Source organism: Megascapheus bottae, chromosome 2 (genome assembly GCF_031878675.1).
Source record: "Megascapheus bottae isolate mThoBot1 chromosome 2, mThoBot2.hap1, whole genome shotgun sequence".
Taxonomy (NCBI): Eukaryota; Metazoa; Chordata; class Mammalia; order Rodentia; family Geomyidae; genus Megascapheus; species Megascapheus bottae.
The window spans coordinates 27753071-27769015 of record NC_143510.1 but is presented as its reverse complement, the minus strand read 5'-3'; the positions used below and the strand labels follow the sequence as shown (position 1 = coordinate 27769015).

General features: G+C 35.7%; 1 protein-coding gene across 7 annotated transcripts in view; it reads left to right on the top strand.

The window, feature by feature from the left end:
* The window catches only part of Cfap20dc (CFAP20 domain containing), a 183722-nt gene that overhangs the window by 148666 nt on the left and 19111 nt on the right, over window positions 1-15945 (top strand). For 4 of the 7 annotated variants that reach the window (XM_090323162.1, XM_090323155.1, XM_090323189.1 and 1 more), the window contains one exon: window positions 2161-2222. The exons of 2 other annotated variants lie outside the window; for them this stretch is intronic. In XM_090323162.1, the coding sequence (XP_090179288.1) occupies window positions 2161-2222 (62 nt within the window). Of the gene's footprint in view, window positions 1-2160; window positions 2223-10018; window positions 10093-15945 lie in introns of those variants that run through there. One more of the 7 variants, XM_090323175.1, reaches the window with a different exon arrangement.

Here is a 15945-nt window from a genome sequence, read left to right as displayed (position 1 = left end):
TTTCCTGGTACCACATACATAGAAAAAAGAAGTGGTACAATAAAAAATATATGAAAAAAAGAAAAGAAAAAAGAAGTGGTGGTGTAGCTCAAGTGGTAGAGCTCTAGCCTTGAAAAAGCCCAAGGACAGTGCTCAGGCCCTGAGTTCTAGGCCCAGGACTGGCAAACAAAATAAAAAATAAAAATAAATAATCACTCTGAACTTTCACTGATTTGGTGGTTTTCTTCATTGATTCACTGAATCAGTTTTATATAAACATAAGCAAAGATGGAGAGGGTCCTCTTGGTGTAGTCCAAAGTGAGACCTGAGTCCAATACTTGTAGCCATTTTCCAAGGAATAGAATAAGTCATTTGGAATAGGAGCTTGTAATAAGTACAAATAGCATTACTGGCATAAAATTAAGAAATGGACCTTTGGCTGACTAACAGGACTATGATTCTTCAAGAATTATGGAAATGTCTCTGCAAGTAAATAGGCAGAAGTCCATTCACTAGAGGCCTGTGTATAGCTGAAATACTGAATGAATACCAATGAATTTATTACCGGGAATATTTCCTCACCAGTGTGAGTTGATCTAGAGAACCTATAAGGCCCTCTGCTTGCTAATTTCTTTTTTCTGCCATGAAATAATAAAGCCTAAATCATAGAGGTAAATTTCACTTTCAAATTGCTGCAAGTCTTATTTCTCTAGTGAGATCAAATATGCCTTATGACATGTTTTTCCTTTCACTGTTCTCCCAGCTGTTGTTTCTTATTACTGAGATGGTGATGCATTGATATTGGTTCAATTACCAAAGTATCTGAATACATTTAAATTCAAGGTGCATCATAGGTAGTCGACTAACCAAGATTATCAGAGGTGATATTTGATTTAAATTAAAGGATCACTTCATAGAGGAAGACAGGTTACTCTGAAAAATTCCATCACCTGTGTCATTAATAGTTTTAAGACCTTTTAAAATAAGGAGAATGTGGGAAGTAAGGAATATGGACATCTTTATATGCGTGTGTACTGCCACACCATTTGCCATGGTTGGGTTCAAAACTGTGGGCCACATTATTATTGGTGATAAGGCTCAACTCCTTTGGGTAGGAAAGTAACATTTTGATGATTTTTTTAAATTATGCCAAAGTGTTTTACATGTACCAAATTCTAACATGTAATAAAACAAGAATGCTAAAAGGAATTGTACTGCTATGAATCATATGAGTAAAATACTTAGAGTTGATATTCCAAGGAGAATTTATATTAACTGACAGAATTCTTTCCATTTAAGCCAAGGAAAAAATCAAGTTCCATTACAGGCAAAGTTTCAGGCTACATAGTGTGCACATGTTTAGCTGTTATAAAATAACAATGTAACAGTTTCTTATGGAAGGAAAAATTGAGATTTCACATTCCTATTAGGTGTTAGCATCCATTTTCTCAGCTCACCAATCACTTGGGAAAAAGGACCACCTTCACCTAAGATTTACATATATCATTTTCATTATGGCAGTACAAGTTATCTTGGAAACTTACTAACAGTGAAACATAAACATATTTTCAGTGTCTCTGGGTCTCTGCATCATTACTCATGCTCACAAGGTAGTATTAGTTCTACAAGGTATCTTATTATATTTTGTTTCTGGAAATATCAGTCATTAGGGTTTGTTTGGTTTTGTGCCTGTATTTGAGGCTTAATCTCAAGGCTGGGTGCTGTTGACTAGCTTTTTTGCAAGGATATTGTTCTATCACTTAAGTCCCTTCCAACTTTTTGGTACTTAATTGAAGAATCTCATAGACTCTCCTGCCCATGATCCATAAACCTCAGCCTCCTAAGTTACTAGAATTATAAGCATGAGCTACCAGTGACCAACCTCAAGCATTTTCTGTGGCATAAGAATTCCACAAAAGGGAGGATTTTAGCATATGACCTTTAGTTATATAGTAGATGCAATCAAGCCTAGTGATTGGCCATTAAAATAACCTATGATCCTTATTTATTCACTCTGCTATTTACTAGATATCCCAAGGAGACTTTACCTGATCTGTAAAATAAACCTAGACCTTTCTTGTAGCCTGTGTCTCAGAAAACAATTACAGAGCTGAAAATGCATATGAACATACACTTTAAGAGTTGTGCTGATTGATACCTCACACATTTTGTCTTTTACAGCCTGTCAACCAAGGTCGCCACTATCAGAAAGAAATGAACCTACCTTCTCCTTCTAATCCTCGGTAAGGATCACTAATAATCTGAAATTTCTAAAAACATCTGAAGAAGGCTGTATTTTTCTTGGTTTTATGAAACATATCTAAAAGTTCCAAGGAACTTTTGAAGTCTTAATTCATTTTTCTTTTACTTTTCTTCCTTTATTTTGCTTTCTCTCCTTCTTTCTTTCTTTCTTTCTTCCTTCAATTCTTTGTTTCTTTCTTTTCTTTCTTGTTGGTTCCAGGGTTTGAACTCCTGGTCTCAGGGCCTTGTACTCATTCAAATGGCACTGCTCTACCACTTGAGCCCTACCTCTAGACCACCTTCTTGCTGGTTATTTTGGAGATGGCAAACTTCTTCCCAGGATGACCTCAAAGTACTATTCATCAAATCTCAGCCTTCTGAGTAGCTAGTTTATAGGCATGCGTCACCAGCATCCAGCTTACCTAGGTTTAAATCCCTAGATGGGGATTTTGAGCAGGTTTTTCTTTTAAGCAAATCGTTTAACATGAAAAACTTCAGGCAAAATTAATCACTTCAGTCGGTATTTTTAAGGACATTCAAATGGGCTAATGTATGAAAACTTCGCAGTTTAGTTCTTAGCACATGATGAGCTCAGCGTTAACTTATTTCATTTGAACTAATAATTCATTTTCATAAGTATTTGATGTTAAGAACATTTTAGGCCTAAATATTGTGCATGCCTTTAAATTTATCAAGACAGCTAATATAAATTCAAACAGTCATTCTCTTCCAGAAATCTCAAAAATATTTCAAGAATATCACTGGCATCTGAATCGTTTGTCAATTTATGAGGAAAAAACATAATTTTAAATAAATTAGGAATAAGCAAAACTGAATTTAATTTTAATATATACACATATATAGTTTATTATAGCTTTTTATTATATAGCTATATAACTAGTTTGTCCATTGAAATTAATACCACTTAATCTCTGCTATATACTGAAATTAAATGAAAAGCTGGTTCACCTTGAGTTCTAGTTACTAGGGTGAATCTCATTATTAAACTATTTAGCCTGATTTTACTGTTTGGCCCTGAAATATCCCCACAGTCTCATGTGCTAAATGCTAGATTCCTAGCTGTTGTCAATATTTCAGATGGTTATGGATAAGTTTAGGGGTTGGGGCCTAGACAAAGAAAGTATATCACTAAAGGTGAGCTATTGGGGGTATCTTATCCCTGGCCCCTTCCTGTCTCACTGTCCAATTTCTGTCTGCCCTGGGATAAGTAGCCTCCACCACATACTCCCAGCACCATGTAAGGGCATAGGGCCAAACCACCAAGAACCCTCAGAAACTATGAGCTTTCCCTTCCTTTTTATATATAGAAAAGGGGTTTTTTTTGTTTTTGTTTTTGTTTATTTTTTTTGCCAGTCTTGGCCTTGGGCTCAGGGCATGAGCACTGTCCCTGGGTTTTCTCAAGGCTAGGGCTCTACTACTTGAGCCACAGCACCACTTCTGGCTTTTTGCTATATATGTGGTACCGAGGAATTGAACCCGGGTCTTCGTGCATGCTAGGCAAGCACTCTACCACTAGGCCAAACTCCCAGCCCCTAGAAAGGTATTTTTAACATTCTTAAAATCATTATCTCTCTTGATAGACAAACTTGTCACTTTCAACCTTGTAGTTCATCTAGATTTCTCTGATAGATTTCTTTCTATATTTGAGTATGCCTTTAAAGTAACTGGAAAGCCAACTTTGGTCCAGATTATAGTAAATTCAAAATATTCTCACCAAATTAGTATAATAATATGTGTTAGAAAATGAAACCTTGCCTTCAATAAAAAGAGATAGTAACCCTAATCCTCCTGAATTCTCCACTAATGTAACATATGATCTAAGCAAGTCTCTCAACCCTTCCAGATGGCATTTCATAATGGAAACATCAACATGTGTAAAAGAAAGAACCCAAATGAAATTGGATAGGGAATGGGGGAAAACAAGGTGAGGGTGGGGGAGGGGGAAAGGGAAATGGGGACTAGGACATGTGAAAGGGTATCAATGTGTGGGAATTAAGGCACCATTTATCTGGCAAATATCATGTAACCCTTCTATTAATTACAATAAAAAATATATTAAAAAAAGAACCCAAATGATATGCTCTATAAAGTCAATACAAATTTTATGATTTTGTTACTTTTATGGAGATTCATTTAGATTTCACCACTGAAAGGTGATACTACATATTTTTATCTCACTGAACTGTTTTAAAAAACATTCTTAATAAATATTAGATAAGTGAACAAATAAATATTTAGATGCATGTGGTAGTATGACTTTCAATATCTATTTTACAAGTTAATCACCAAAGATAGAATATCAAAAAGAATATAAGAAAATTTACAATAGAACAATGTATTTTATTAAACCAACTAAATGTTCATACTCTTAATAGGAAGTAATTTTTGTTTTTATATAATGAAATTAAAAGGACAAACTCTAATCCAAAGCACAAATGTTATCAACTTTATTTGCTATCAGGTTATCAGATTCCTAGAAAAGTGTTATATAACTGCAGAAAACTGCTGCCTATATAGGCCTTAGCTTCAGGCTTCGTATTTCAGCAGCTTGGAGAACTGAGAGGAAGAAATTGTTGGGTCATAAATGCAGAGATGATAAAATTCTGAGATCATCATATATCATTATATAAAATGGGACAAATTAAATCATATAATATGAGTAATTCAGCACTATGGTCCTTCTTAAGATTTATTTTTAGTGTATTTCTTGCAAATAATATACCATGCTTTATATCTCATATTATAGAACTATAATTTTTCACACTGAAAACTAAAGCTAAAAGACCCTAAGAATTAATATGGAAAAAGACATGCCTCTGAATATACCCTCTCAGATAAGCAAATATCTAAGTTCCCTAGATGAGAACTTCTATGTACATAGACTCTGGGAAGTCTTCATATCTATAACTTGATACCTGAAAAACATGGGGTTGTAATACCAACACAGCAGTGATGGGGGAGGCATATGCACACATGTCCACTAAGAAGATAGCAAGACATGGCCTCTGGAAAGTAAATTACTATATTAGATTAAGTAAACTACGTGCATCTGCTCCAAACAATGAAGAATCTAGAATTCTTAAATTACATGTACCCATGTGCCACATCTATACATATTTAGAGTGAGCTTTTAAATCGCTTCATTAATGTAACAGAACAAAATGTCCCTGAAGTCTTTCATTTACATTTTGCTCTAAAAAGGTTTTCATTATCTTCATCATTTTATATATACAGGATTAAATTAAGATACTGTACAATGTACTAGGCAGATAAATTTAAGCTTAGAGTTAGCTCTCAGTCGAAAATACCTAAAACACTGCATAAATTCACACAGTGTTTTCTTCACAATAAAGCCATTCACTTATACTCACAGGGTAGTGCTTGACAGTGGAGCAAGGTAGGGTGCAATGGTAAATCATTTTCCTGAGAATATTACAATATAGGAATTGAAATATATATGGTTTGCTTCATCACAATCCTTGGCAGGGCTAACTTTGCGAGAAAGCCATTTTCCCATGCATTGTCAGGCAGGGGGTGTTGTTTCTCATTATATGTTGCCAACACACTGTTATTTAGGCAGCATCTCAGATGCTGGGGCCCCTGCCTCCTATTCCACTAGCGCTACCTCTTGGGGCACTGACAACCCTGAAGACAAGGTACAAAAATAGCTAACCTAATCTAATACGATTTAGAGAAGTGGAAGGTAGGAGGAAACAATTTCACAGTTCATTCATGTTGAGAAATGTTTCCTAGCATGTAAACTTGCATGCTGAAAACAGAGCAAAATGGATTCCATTTGCAGCCTCGAGTCATTTATTTGAAAATGCCATCTATTAGTTTGTGGGGTCAGAGCTGTCCCTGAGACACATCTTTTTCTTTGTTTAAGGTAGATTCTTCAGAATAGCACCAGATATTTTTGCTCATAAATGAATTGTAGGAAATAAGTTGTGATTATGTTCTAATTGTCTGTTCACGTACATTTCATTGATAACCAGTTTTTTCATTGCAAATGATTATTTGATTTGCTGTTAAACACTGAAAAATTAAGGTGAGGAGCAAATCTAGTCAAAGGCTTTGTAAGATTATAAATATATATGGAAAATTTTAAATGTATAGAAAATAATTCTATAATCCCCAAGAAGTTGGAAATGACCTGGTTTTGTAAAGAGTTTGCTTTATGATTTATCACTTATCTGTAGTTTCTTAAAGTCATGGCAGATTGTGTGAGGGCCCGAATCCTCTCAGCATTGCCACATGTTTGGGTAACATAAACATACTTATGACTATAATTATCTGATAGAGCCCTGCAGACTTTGACAAATGATTAATAACCACTGACCTCAAGTTCCTACTAGCTCAGCCAGCATGACTGAGGCAGCCTCCTACTTCAGCTTATTTGTTGAGATGGGAACTCACTGACTTTTCATCCAAACTGGCCTCAAACTGTGATCCTTCTAATCTCCACCTCCTGCATAGCCAGGGTTGTAAACATGCATGCCCAGTTTCCATCAGCATTTAAATTGAGAGAAAACAGAGGTGAAGGAGGGGGAAAGGCAGCTGGTTTACCCACAGACACTACTGAAAACTTTCCTCATCAGCAGTCGCTAGTTAAATTTCAGTCCATCTTTTCCAGAATTGTCCTTTCTTTGTCTGAAAATAGGAAGACAATGATAGTGCCTTGTTTACAACCAAGGAGTTATTTTTATGAAAGGCTGTTGTAACACCAAAGCTTAAATCTGATTCCTAAACTCATCTCTCAGACTATTTCAAATCACTTTGTATCTTTCCATCAAACAGCATGGTCTTCTCTTTTCCTGAAACACTTCAGGCTTGTTCTAACTTGGGAGCTCTGCCTGGAGTTCTTACCATGAATGGTTACATAATTGCTTCCCCTTACTTACTCAGATGAACACCATCTCATTAGAGATGGCCCAGGGTCACCTTCATTACACTGCCTTGATAATTTAACCATAATACGCCACAGTCTGATATTTTCTTTGTAACTTTGTTTTCTGTACACCCCTTCTTCCTGGATGGTGGAATGTAGAATGCATGAGCTGGAACCTTATCTCTGTTTCACTGTAATCTTACTCTCAAAGAGTGCCCCACACACAGCAAACACTCCACAACTGTGAATTAAAATCACTGGAACTCACTTCTCAAAAGCAAATGTCCCATCTCTCTGCATGAACTACATCTCTGTGTGATGAGCTGCTACTTAGAGTTCATAAGCACCGCAATTCTTTTCTTTCTTGAGGGTATCTGGTACCTGGACCTATTCCTATTTTAATAAGTAAAATCTTTTCCATGAGTTGTTTTTAAAATATCCATTGGAACTTAGCCATAATCATACATTTCTAATAAATATGCATTTTAAACCTTTAAATAGATAGTTTGTCATAATTTGATTGCTGTGTTCTTACTGGAAATTGCTCGTTGGTATTGGTCTGTTCATATCTACTCCATGAAGTTAGTGGGCCACTTGTAGACATCTGCTTGGGTTGCCACATCAGCCCTTACCAGGCTGGCATAATATAGTTAGGGAAGTGAGAAAAGAAAGAAAAGACAGATGGATGGGTATATATATATATATATATATATATATATATATATATATATATATATATGTGTGTGTGTGTGTGTGTGTGTGTGTGTGTGTGTGTGTGTACATACTATGTATACATATGATATATATACAGAAAGGCAAGAGCCTGAACCTGCTGCTCTCGTAAGTTCAAGTAACTTCCTGATCATAAAGGTTTGAATCCACCTGTCTGATTATTCAAATGCTTTTTAAACACCTGAGCCCTTTTCTTCAATCCCCAACACAGACTTTCTAGCTGTCCAGCCCTGCCCCAGAGAAGCTTCATTTATACCTAACAGCAAACTTAATTTCCCATGTCATCTGCTTTTCACCTCTAACCACTCTTTACCCAAGACCTCTGCCTTACATGACTTAAGAAGGCACCATTATCCCTGGGCAACAGGGATGATGTACTGCGTATGGCAGTGCCTTGTCCCATTACTTCCCCTTCCTCCTCTGTCCTTGCCCACTTCTAGTGGCCACTTCTAGTCTTGGTTCTCATCCATTCATGCACCTGAGCAAGTTTAGTCAGATTGTGTAACCTGCCTCAGCCTATCTCAGGCCCTAACCAACCATTGTGGCAGAAGACTTGGTGTCCATCTTGCAAGATTTCTTTATCTTGGCTTCACTGTTCATTCTCAGACGTGCCTACCTGTACTGCAGCCAACGCCATTCTCCATTTCCCTCTGTTGAGATGCCTGCTATCACTACAATCTGACCTTTCATGGGCTACTGGGTCTTAGCCCTTCACCTGGTCTGTCTTTTAATGTTTGCACTATACTCACCAAGACTGGGAAAACAGTAACCAATATTGTAATTGTTATCTTGTTTTCTAACACTGAAAATTCATGAAATCTATCTCCATGAGAGTTTCAGAACCACAGACTGTCTTCATAACCCTACCTCCGCAAAGCTTCCACGTCTGAAATGCCAGATTCTAGAACAAAACTTAGCACATCTAACTAGAAGTTTGGGTTCCCAAGTTACTCAAGCCTCCCCAGTCACTGCTGCCCACCTAGCTGGTGAAACCTTATCACCTGTGGTTCACATTCCACTATAAAGAAGCTAATTGCCAAAGCAATCGTTTACTGTTCCAACATTGTATAATTTCAGATTTTAATTAAAAGATTCACCTTCCCTTTCTAGAGTAATCAGAATCTATAGCCAGTTGAAATGTTAATTCTGGTTTTAAATATTCATCTCCATTCCTCCTGAGAGAGGACAGACAGTGGAGAGGAAGGGACCATAGGACCAGGTCCTGGAGAATGACTTGGACATAAGAAATGGAAGGCCTTGATTATTATCAAAGGGCCACTCACATCCCTAGACTCATTTTTGGACCATTCATTTTGTGATCCAGTGCAAAAGAGCATCCCTGATGTTCAGACAAGAAGCCTTAAGAGCACAAAAAAATTTAAAATATATTGAAGTTCCTTCAACAATGTTCCATATATCTGAAGTCTCTTCTAAGTGACTTGGATGTGCCATCAATGAGTCTGTGGCCTTCTGGCAGAACCAGGCCTACACTCTGTCACTCGAGTGGTAGTGAAGACAGCTAATGCTGATTTGGCAGGAGGGGAGCAGTACTGTGTTTAGCAAAGGAACAATCACAGCCTCCTGTGCCCAGGAGCCAGCTCTACTTTTTGTTAGCAATTGGTTGTCTGAGATTCCTTTTATGTTGCTTTGGTTAATATGAAAAACGTGTTTTGAAATTGATTAAAGTTAAAACATATTTTTTCATTTTAGCAATATATTACATTTGCCAACATTTACTGCTTCATATTATGCTGTTCATTACCACATAAAACCCTACTCAGTCTCATAAATACTATACAAGTCAAATATGCAGCTTCTTTCACATGACTCCAAGGTGAAAGACAAACAACTTTGGGCTGATTTGGTTTAATTAACACAAACCTTATTGTTCTACTGATTCTTTTCTAACCTAGTGATTTTAAAAATACTTAACCTCCCACCATCCATTGAATCACATGCAACTTGATGGTCAGGACAAAAACATTATTGGATGTATTAATGGGGGAAAATTATGTATCATATAGATAGCACAGAGATACCATATAGAGAGCATATATTTATATATACATATACACCACATATTATATAGATAATACAGACTAATTAGTATTCCCCATATTTTGCAATAAATAACAACTTTGCTTTTGATTTTTGCAGATTAACCACAATGACCTTTGAATTAATACATGGACACTTGAATGCATAATACATGAAGCCAAATGGTGATTTGTAGTTGATAAACTTTGTTGATCTCTTATATAATACAGTAAGAAAGCTAGAATTTTATATATTCTCATGACTTTTATTCCTTCATTTGTTTTACTTAACTAATAAAAGCAAGAAAGGAAAAGTAAAACATTTTATATTGATCTAATCATTTTTAAGCAGAACCATTTGTATTACCCATTTGACAGTAAAATGAAAACCCTGAAGTCTGGCTTGGCCTCAGGTCACTCAATATCAAAATGAAAATGAAAATCACTTTAAATGAAATCTCAGCATTGCTTTCAATTAAGCGACGGTGTTTATGCTGATAAAGCTTTCATCTTTTAAGGTAGCATGTCATCCTTAAATTGTTAAATGATCTTTTTCTTTGCACAAAGGATTGAGAATAGAAGGTAAAAATCACTAGTCAGTAGAATTCAAAGAAAATTCCATGATAACCATTGTTTTGACTGGGTCAAGTGTGCACTTTCCAACCTCTTTAACATCACTTGTACTGAAACTAAATCTGGCTTCTGGAAATACTATTCATTCACATTGGCAGTCCAAGAAAGTTTTAGTTTCTCCTCTCAGAATAATGGAAGAAGTGAGCAACAATACTCATGTGACATTCTCTAAATTTGCTTGTGAATTTCCACATTTCAGTGCTAGCAAAAAAGAAAGTTACAGCCAGGCAACAGTAAATGAAGATCTTATGTATTAGAGAAGGAATGAATCTGTCACTTTGACGGATTGCAAGGCCAAGAACAGATTAACAGATTACTCATAGTCAGAAGGCAGCTCCATGTGAAAAATGGGCAGGAAATGGTAAGTGCAGGTTTGTGCTGATTTAATGATATTTTTAAAGTACAATAACATTCTGCTAGTATAATATAATAAAGCACTTGGCTTGCATTTTTTAAATCATCAACATATTTCTGGTTTGACCTTAAAAACATTTGAGGCTATTCTCTATTAAAATATGTCGCTTTTAAATTGGGAAATGGCACCATTAAGAATACCTTAGTTCTATCCTTACAGGAAGCATCACTGGCTTTTAAAATTGCTTCTTTCCTAAAGTAGCATAGGTAACACTAGTGTTAATTACATTCGAAGTGTACTAATGTACCATGTAAGTTTTCTTCAGGAATCTCAATCACAATAAGAAATTATCTTCTAATACCTATTTTCAGTGAAATGCTTAAAAGACACTTGATTTGTTTTCATTGACGATGTTTTTAGGTTTGGTAGTTGAGAATATGGAATATTTATGACTAAACCTACTATATTTTCCCACAGATAGTGGATAAAAGTAGGTCTCCTTTTAATCAAGTACTCTGAATCATAGCAAAAAGAATTGTTTGTTTGGGTTTGTATTGCAAATAGTTGGGAAAACAAAAGTTTGAAGAAATTTGTATTCTTACATCTATAAATTTGAGATATGAATAGCACATTTTAGTTCATTTGACAAGGATGGATTTGCCAAGAATTTTCAGAATAAAATTTCTCTAGTTCCTTTAAGTTGTTTATTAGTTATTCTTCTAACATCTTCACATTCAAAAAATAAGAAAGGCATGGGTCATTTCATAGTATCTTCTTTCAGTGTGTCAATGATGGCATTACATAATTACTTACATTCTAAATTCTTGTAGCTAATCTAAGTGCAAATATTCTAAATATGGCATACTTAGGGCTTTTGAATCCTAGACATGGTTATAGTTCAAATTGTGTTTTACAAATACAATGAAAACATAGAAAATTCAACATGTTTTATACCTTTTTCCTCTTCTAGCATTAATGCTTGCAACATAGGGTAAGTAAACAATCTAACGTAGGAGGTAGGTAGTATTACTCTTGCTAGAAATTCTGAAATGTGTATAGCAAAACTTATTTACACATTTCTGACACCCTTGAATATTCATCATCTGTAACAGTTATTAATGCTATTTGTCAAACACTCACCATTCCCCAGATTGTAAGCATATATTTGGATCATACCAAAAGTTCTTAGGGGGAAACCAACCAGCCCAACTAGTTCTAGACAATAAATTAGAAGCAAAATGGCTTATTATTTGATATTGACATGTAGTTTAAATGGTTTCAGGAATATATAATATATTGGTTAAAAGCAGATTCTTCCTGGCTCACACCTGTTAATCCTAACTACTCAGGAGGCTGAGATCTGAGAATTGTGGTTTGAATCCAGCCCAGAAAGGAAAGACTCTCATCTCCAGTTAATCACAGAAAAAGCTGGACATGGTGCTGTAGCTCAAGTGGTAGAGTCCTAGCCTTGAGAAAAAGGAGCTTAGGGACAGTGCCCAGGCCCACCGTTCAAGGCCCAGGACCAGCAAAATACATACATACATACATACATACATACATACATACATACATACATACATACATACGTATGTACATAAAAATAAAGTTGATTCTATAGTCATAATGCTGAGTTTTGTAATCTTAGAAAATTATTCATCTTCTCCAAACCTCAATTTAGTTATCTAAATACATAATACTACAAAATTTACTACAAGGATTGAAATAATAAAAGTAACAAATTTTGCACACACAGTCTTTTTAAGCAGTAGAAAATGACAAGAATTTTAGGAATAAATTTTCCCCAAAAGCACAGTTGAAAGGAATCAGAGATCCTGGAGAATATGAAGAAATAGTCCGGTGCTATCATACATCTGATACATGGTAACTCAGTCATTAGCATTATTTCTGAGACATGATTCACATCTTTTTGTAGCCATCCCCTGACTTTTGTCTATGGCAGACATTGCTGGTGAGTCACAATCTACTTGCCTACTGAGTGCCAATATAAACATAAAAAATTTTTCCATAACTTACTCCAGGATGTAGTATCAATCAGGGTGTAATTTATAGCCTATTTGCCTTCTTTGAACTCGAATTTCCATTCATTTAATTGGGGACATTATCAAACAAGATATCCCCAGCCTTACAGTATACTCTAATCTAGCAGTTTGTATTTTGCTAACACCTTCTAATCTAATGGCCCTCTTGCCTCTTCCGTGAAACTTTGCCTGATTGAATTGGGATCCACACTGCCACTTCCATACTGCCCTGACTCCATGCTCCACTTGAGCAGGGATCAGAATCCTGTAACATTCAATGATGGGGGTGTGATAGATTTTTCAATTAATTTGATTTCTGCCCCTAGCAATGTCAGACATGTTGGTTTCCACACTGAACCTCCCCCTCTGAACAACCAGAAAAGGCAGGCAAAAAATGAAAACCATTTGATTGAAGGCATTGATAGCTTCCAAAGCAATGAGAACTTGTGAGACTTTGATCCAGGAGACAAAGCAAGAAGAAGCAATCTTGGAGATTAGACTATATACAAAACCAGCCACTGAGGGCCTCAATTTTCAATGTCACATGAGTATAAAGGGGGCAAAACGCAGAGTTAAAACCCATGAAGATTTGGACCAGTAGTAAGTTTCAAAATAGTATACCTTATTTAAGAGTAAGCTAGGGGGGCTGGTCCACACAACAAAAGACTTCTGATTATTTCCTCTCAGGATGTTTAAAAACAGCATTCTACCACTTTCTGTCTAAAAGTCCATTTATCATCCACATCAATGTTCTATCACAATATTTTTTATTAACTGAAATGCAACAACACACCCTGAAAATGCTGGGAAATAAATCTAGTCAACTGTATATCCTGTCAACTTTCTCTAGTTCTTTATTTCCTTGTGCAACCAGCCAGTACTGGGAGGAAATTAAATTGTCGTTCACTTCACAAAAGCTTCTTTTTAGCATATAATTGTTTTAGTTGACTACTGAACATAAAGGCATAACCAAACTTTGAAAAGAAAATGGAAATCAGAACATAAATATGGTATCTAATAATCTGACACACTTAATGATGAAAATGATACCCTGTAGTTATTCTTTACAAAAGCCCCAAAATCTAAATTAAAGCATTAAGTTAAACCCCACCTACTCATCCTGCCCCATTAAGTGTCATCATTTCGCAGAAAGATTTGGATAATTTTATTTTTTGTACTCTAATTTTAAGGCAATTATTCTCTGGTTAAAGTTTAGAAAGGCTGTAAAGTTTCCCACTCTTGATTTGCTAATGACTCAGTTACAAGGCACTTAATATGCAGTTGTCTTAGAACCCACAAAAAAAAGGTGTTATATAAAGTTGCTTGACAGTGAATCATTTTCTGCCATTTCAAATAATAACTAACTAGTACCATGTGGCGAATTTACTGTGCGACATTGTGCAGCAAGAATTGACTTTCTGTGTGTGTCTTCATTGGATCATGCAAAGTCACTGCTCATTTCTACTACTTAAATTTAACTTGTTCTTTTCTACGTGGAATTATCAAGGAAGGAATTGAAATGTCTATATCTGTGGTGTCCATCATAAGAAATTAAATATAAAGGCTTCTTTCTCCTTACCTGACTTTTAAATATTTAAGGAAAAATCTTAATTTACAGCTTTAGCAAATGGCACTGTAATGTCGCACTTCCCTGTTTAACATTCTGCTTTGTTAATCAAGGAAACCTTAGATTGGCTCTTTGCATGTTGATTAAGTTGATTACAGCTGTAGGCCTTGATAGCATTTTTTTCCAAGTGTCTCTAATTAATCAGACAATGCTTGATTAGGTTTTTCTGTTTTGAGGAGGTAAACTGACTTCCTTGAGAATTTTTATCCTGAAATGATTCTGTTCTTGTGAAAGGTAAAGAACTGAGTCACTGCCTACTTTTCCCTGAGGCTGAGACCTTTTGTCCTCCAGCAACTAGAAAAGGAAGGGGAGGGGACGCAAAAGGTCTTTTGAAAAACACATTGAAACATATTAAATATCTTTTTACAGAAAGAACTTTAGCCCAGTTTCTTCTGTGTTTATGGGGAAAGTTGTCTTCTAACTTCCCACAACAACCATTCTGGTCAAGTTGTGTTACTGAATTGTCTTATCTGACATTGGAAAGTTCAGCTCAGGAACCCTTTTCTTTTCATAATTAGTTTCTTGAAGATGTGCATTTTTTGTAAACCAACCTCTTTTTTTCCTTTAGTCATACCTATAGGTAAAGTACTTGTTCAGGCAAAGGAAAACTTGACCGTTACTTCTGAAATTAGTAAAGACCCAAAGTATTTAGCCTTCATCATAGAGTTCATTTCTTCAGATCAACTCAGATGGTACTAGGTGACACTGAGGAAAACATCCCTTTTCCCCCACCACCATTAGCTGGGAAACCAGATCAGTCTAGCACCTATGGCCAATAATCACTTGTCACCTAAAACATTGGTTGTTTTAGGTATTTCTAAAATGTGCTTCAGAAGTCTTGCAGAACTTGTTCTATAAAAAAAAAATAAAAGCTTCTGGAGAAAGAGGGTCTACCTTTAAAAAATAAAGTACTTAGGGCTGGGATGTAGCCTAATACTAGTGCACTTAGCATGTTCAAGACCTGAGTTTCATCCCCAACACCAAGACAAATAGTAACTGAAATGCAAAGCAAAATATTCAATCACTGTCAAAAGATACAAACGAAAAACCAAGTCTTAGATTTTGTACCCTCACCCCCACTTTTCTACTGGCAGATGTGATAATGGCTAAAAGGTTCTTGGACATTCTTCCCTTGCATGTATTAGAAATTTAAAAATATTTTTATATACATTTTATCATAAAATGGATAAGATCATTCAATTCCACAGCCTGCTCATAAACTTTTCCTGAATAGATCTTGGGTATGTTTCTGAATTGGCACCTTATAGACACACTCTTTATTAATGTCTAGAAAGTATGTCACCATTTCAATATAATTTATTTAGTGTACTTTCTGTGAATGGACATTTAGGTGGTTTCCAGGTGTAGATAGTGCTATAATAAACATCCTCACT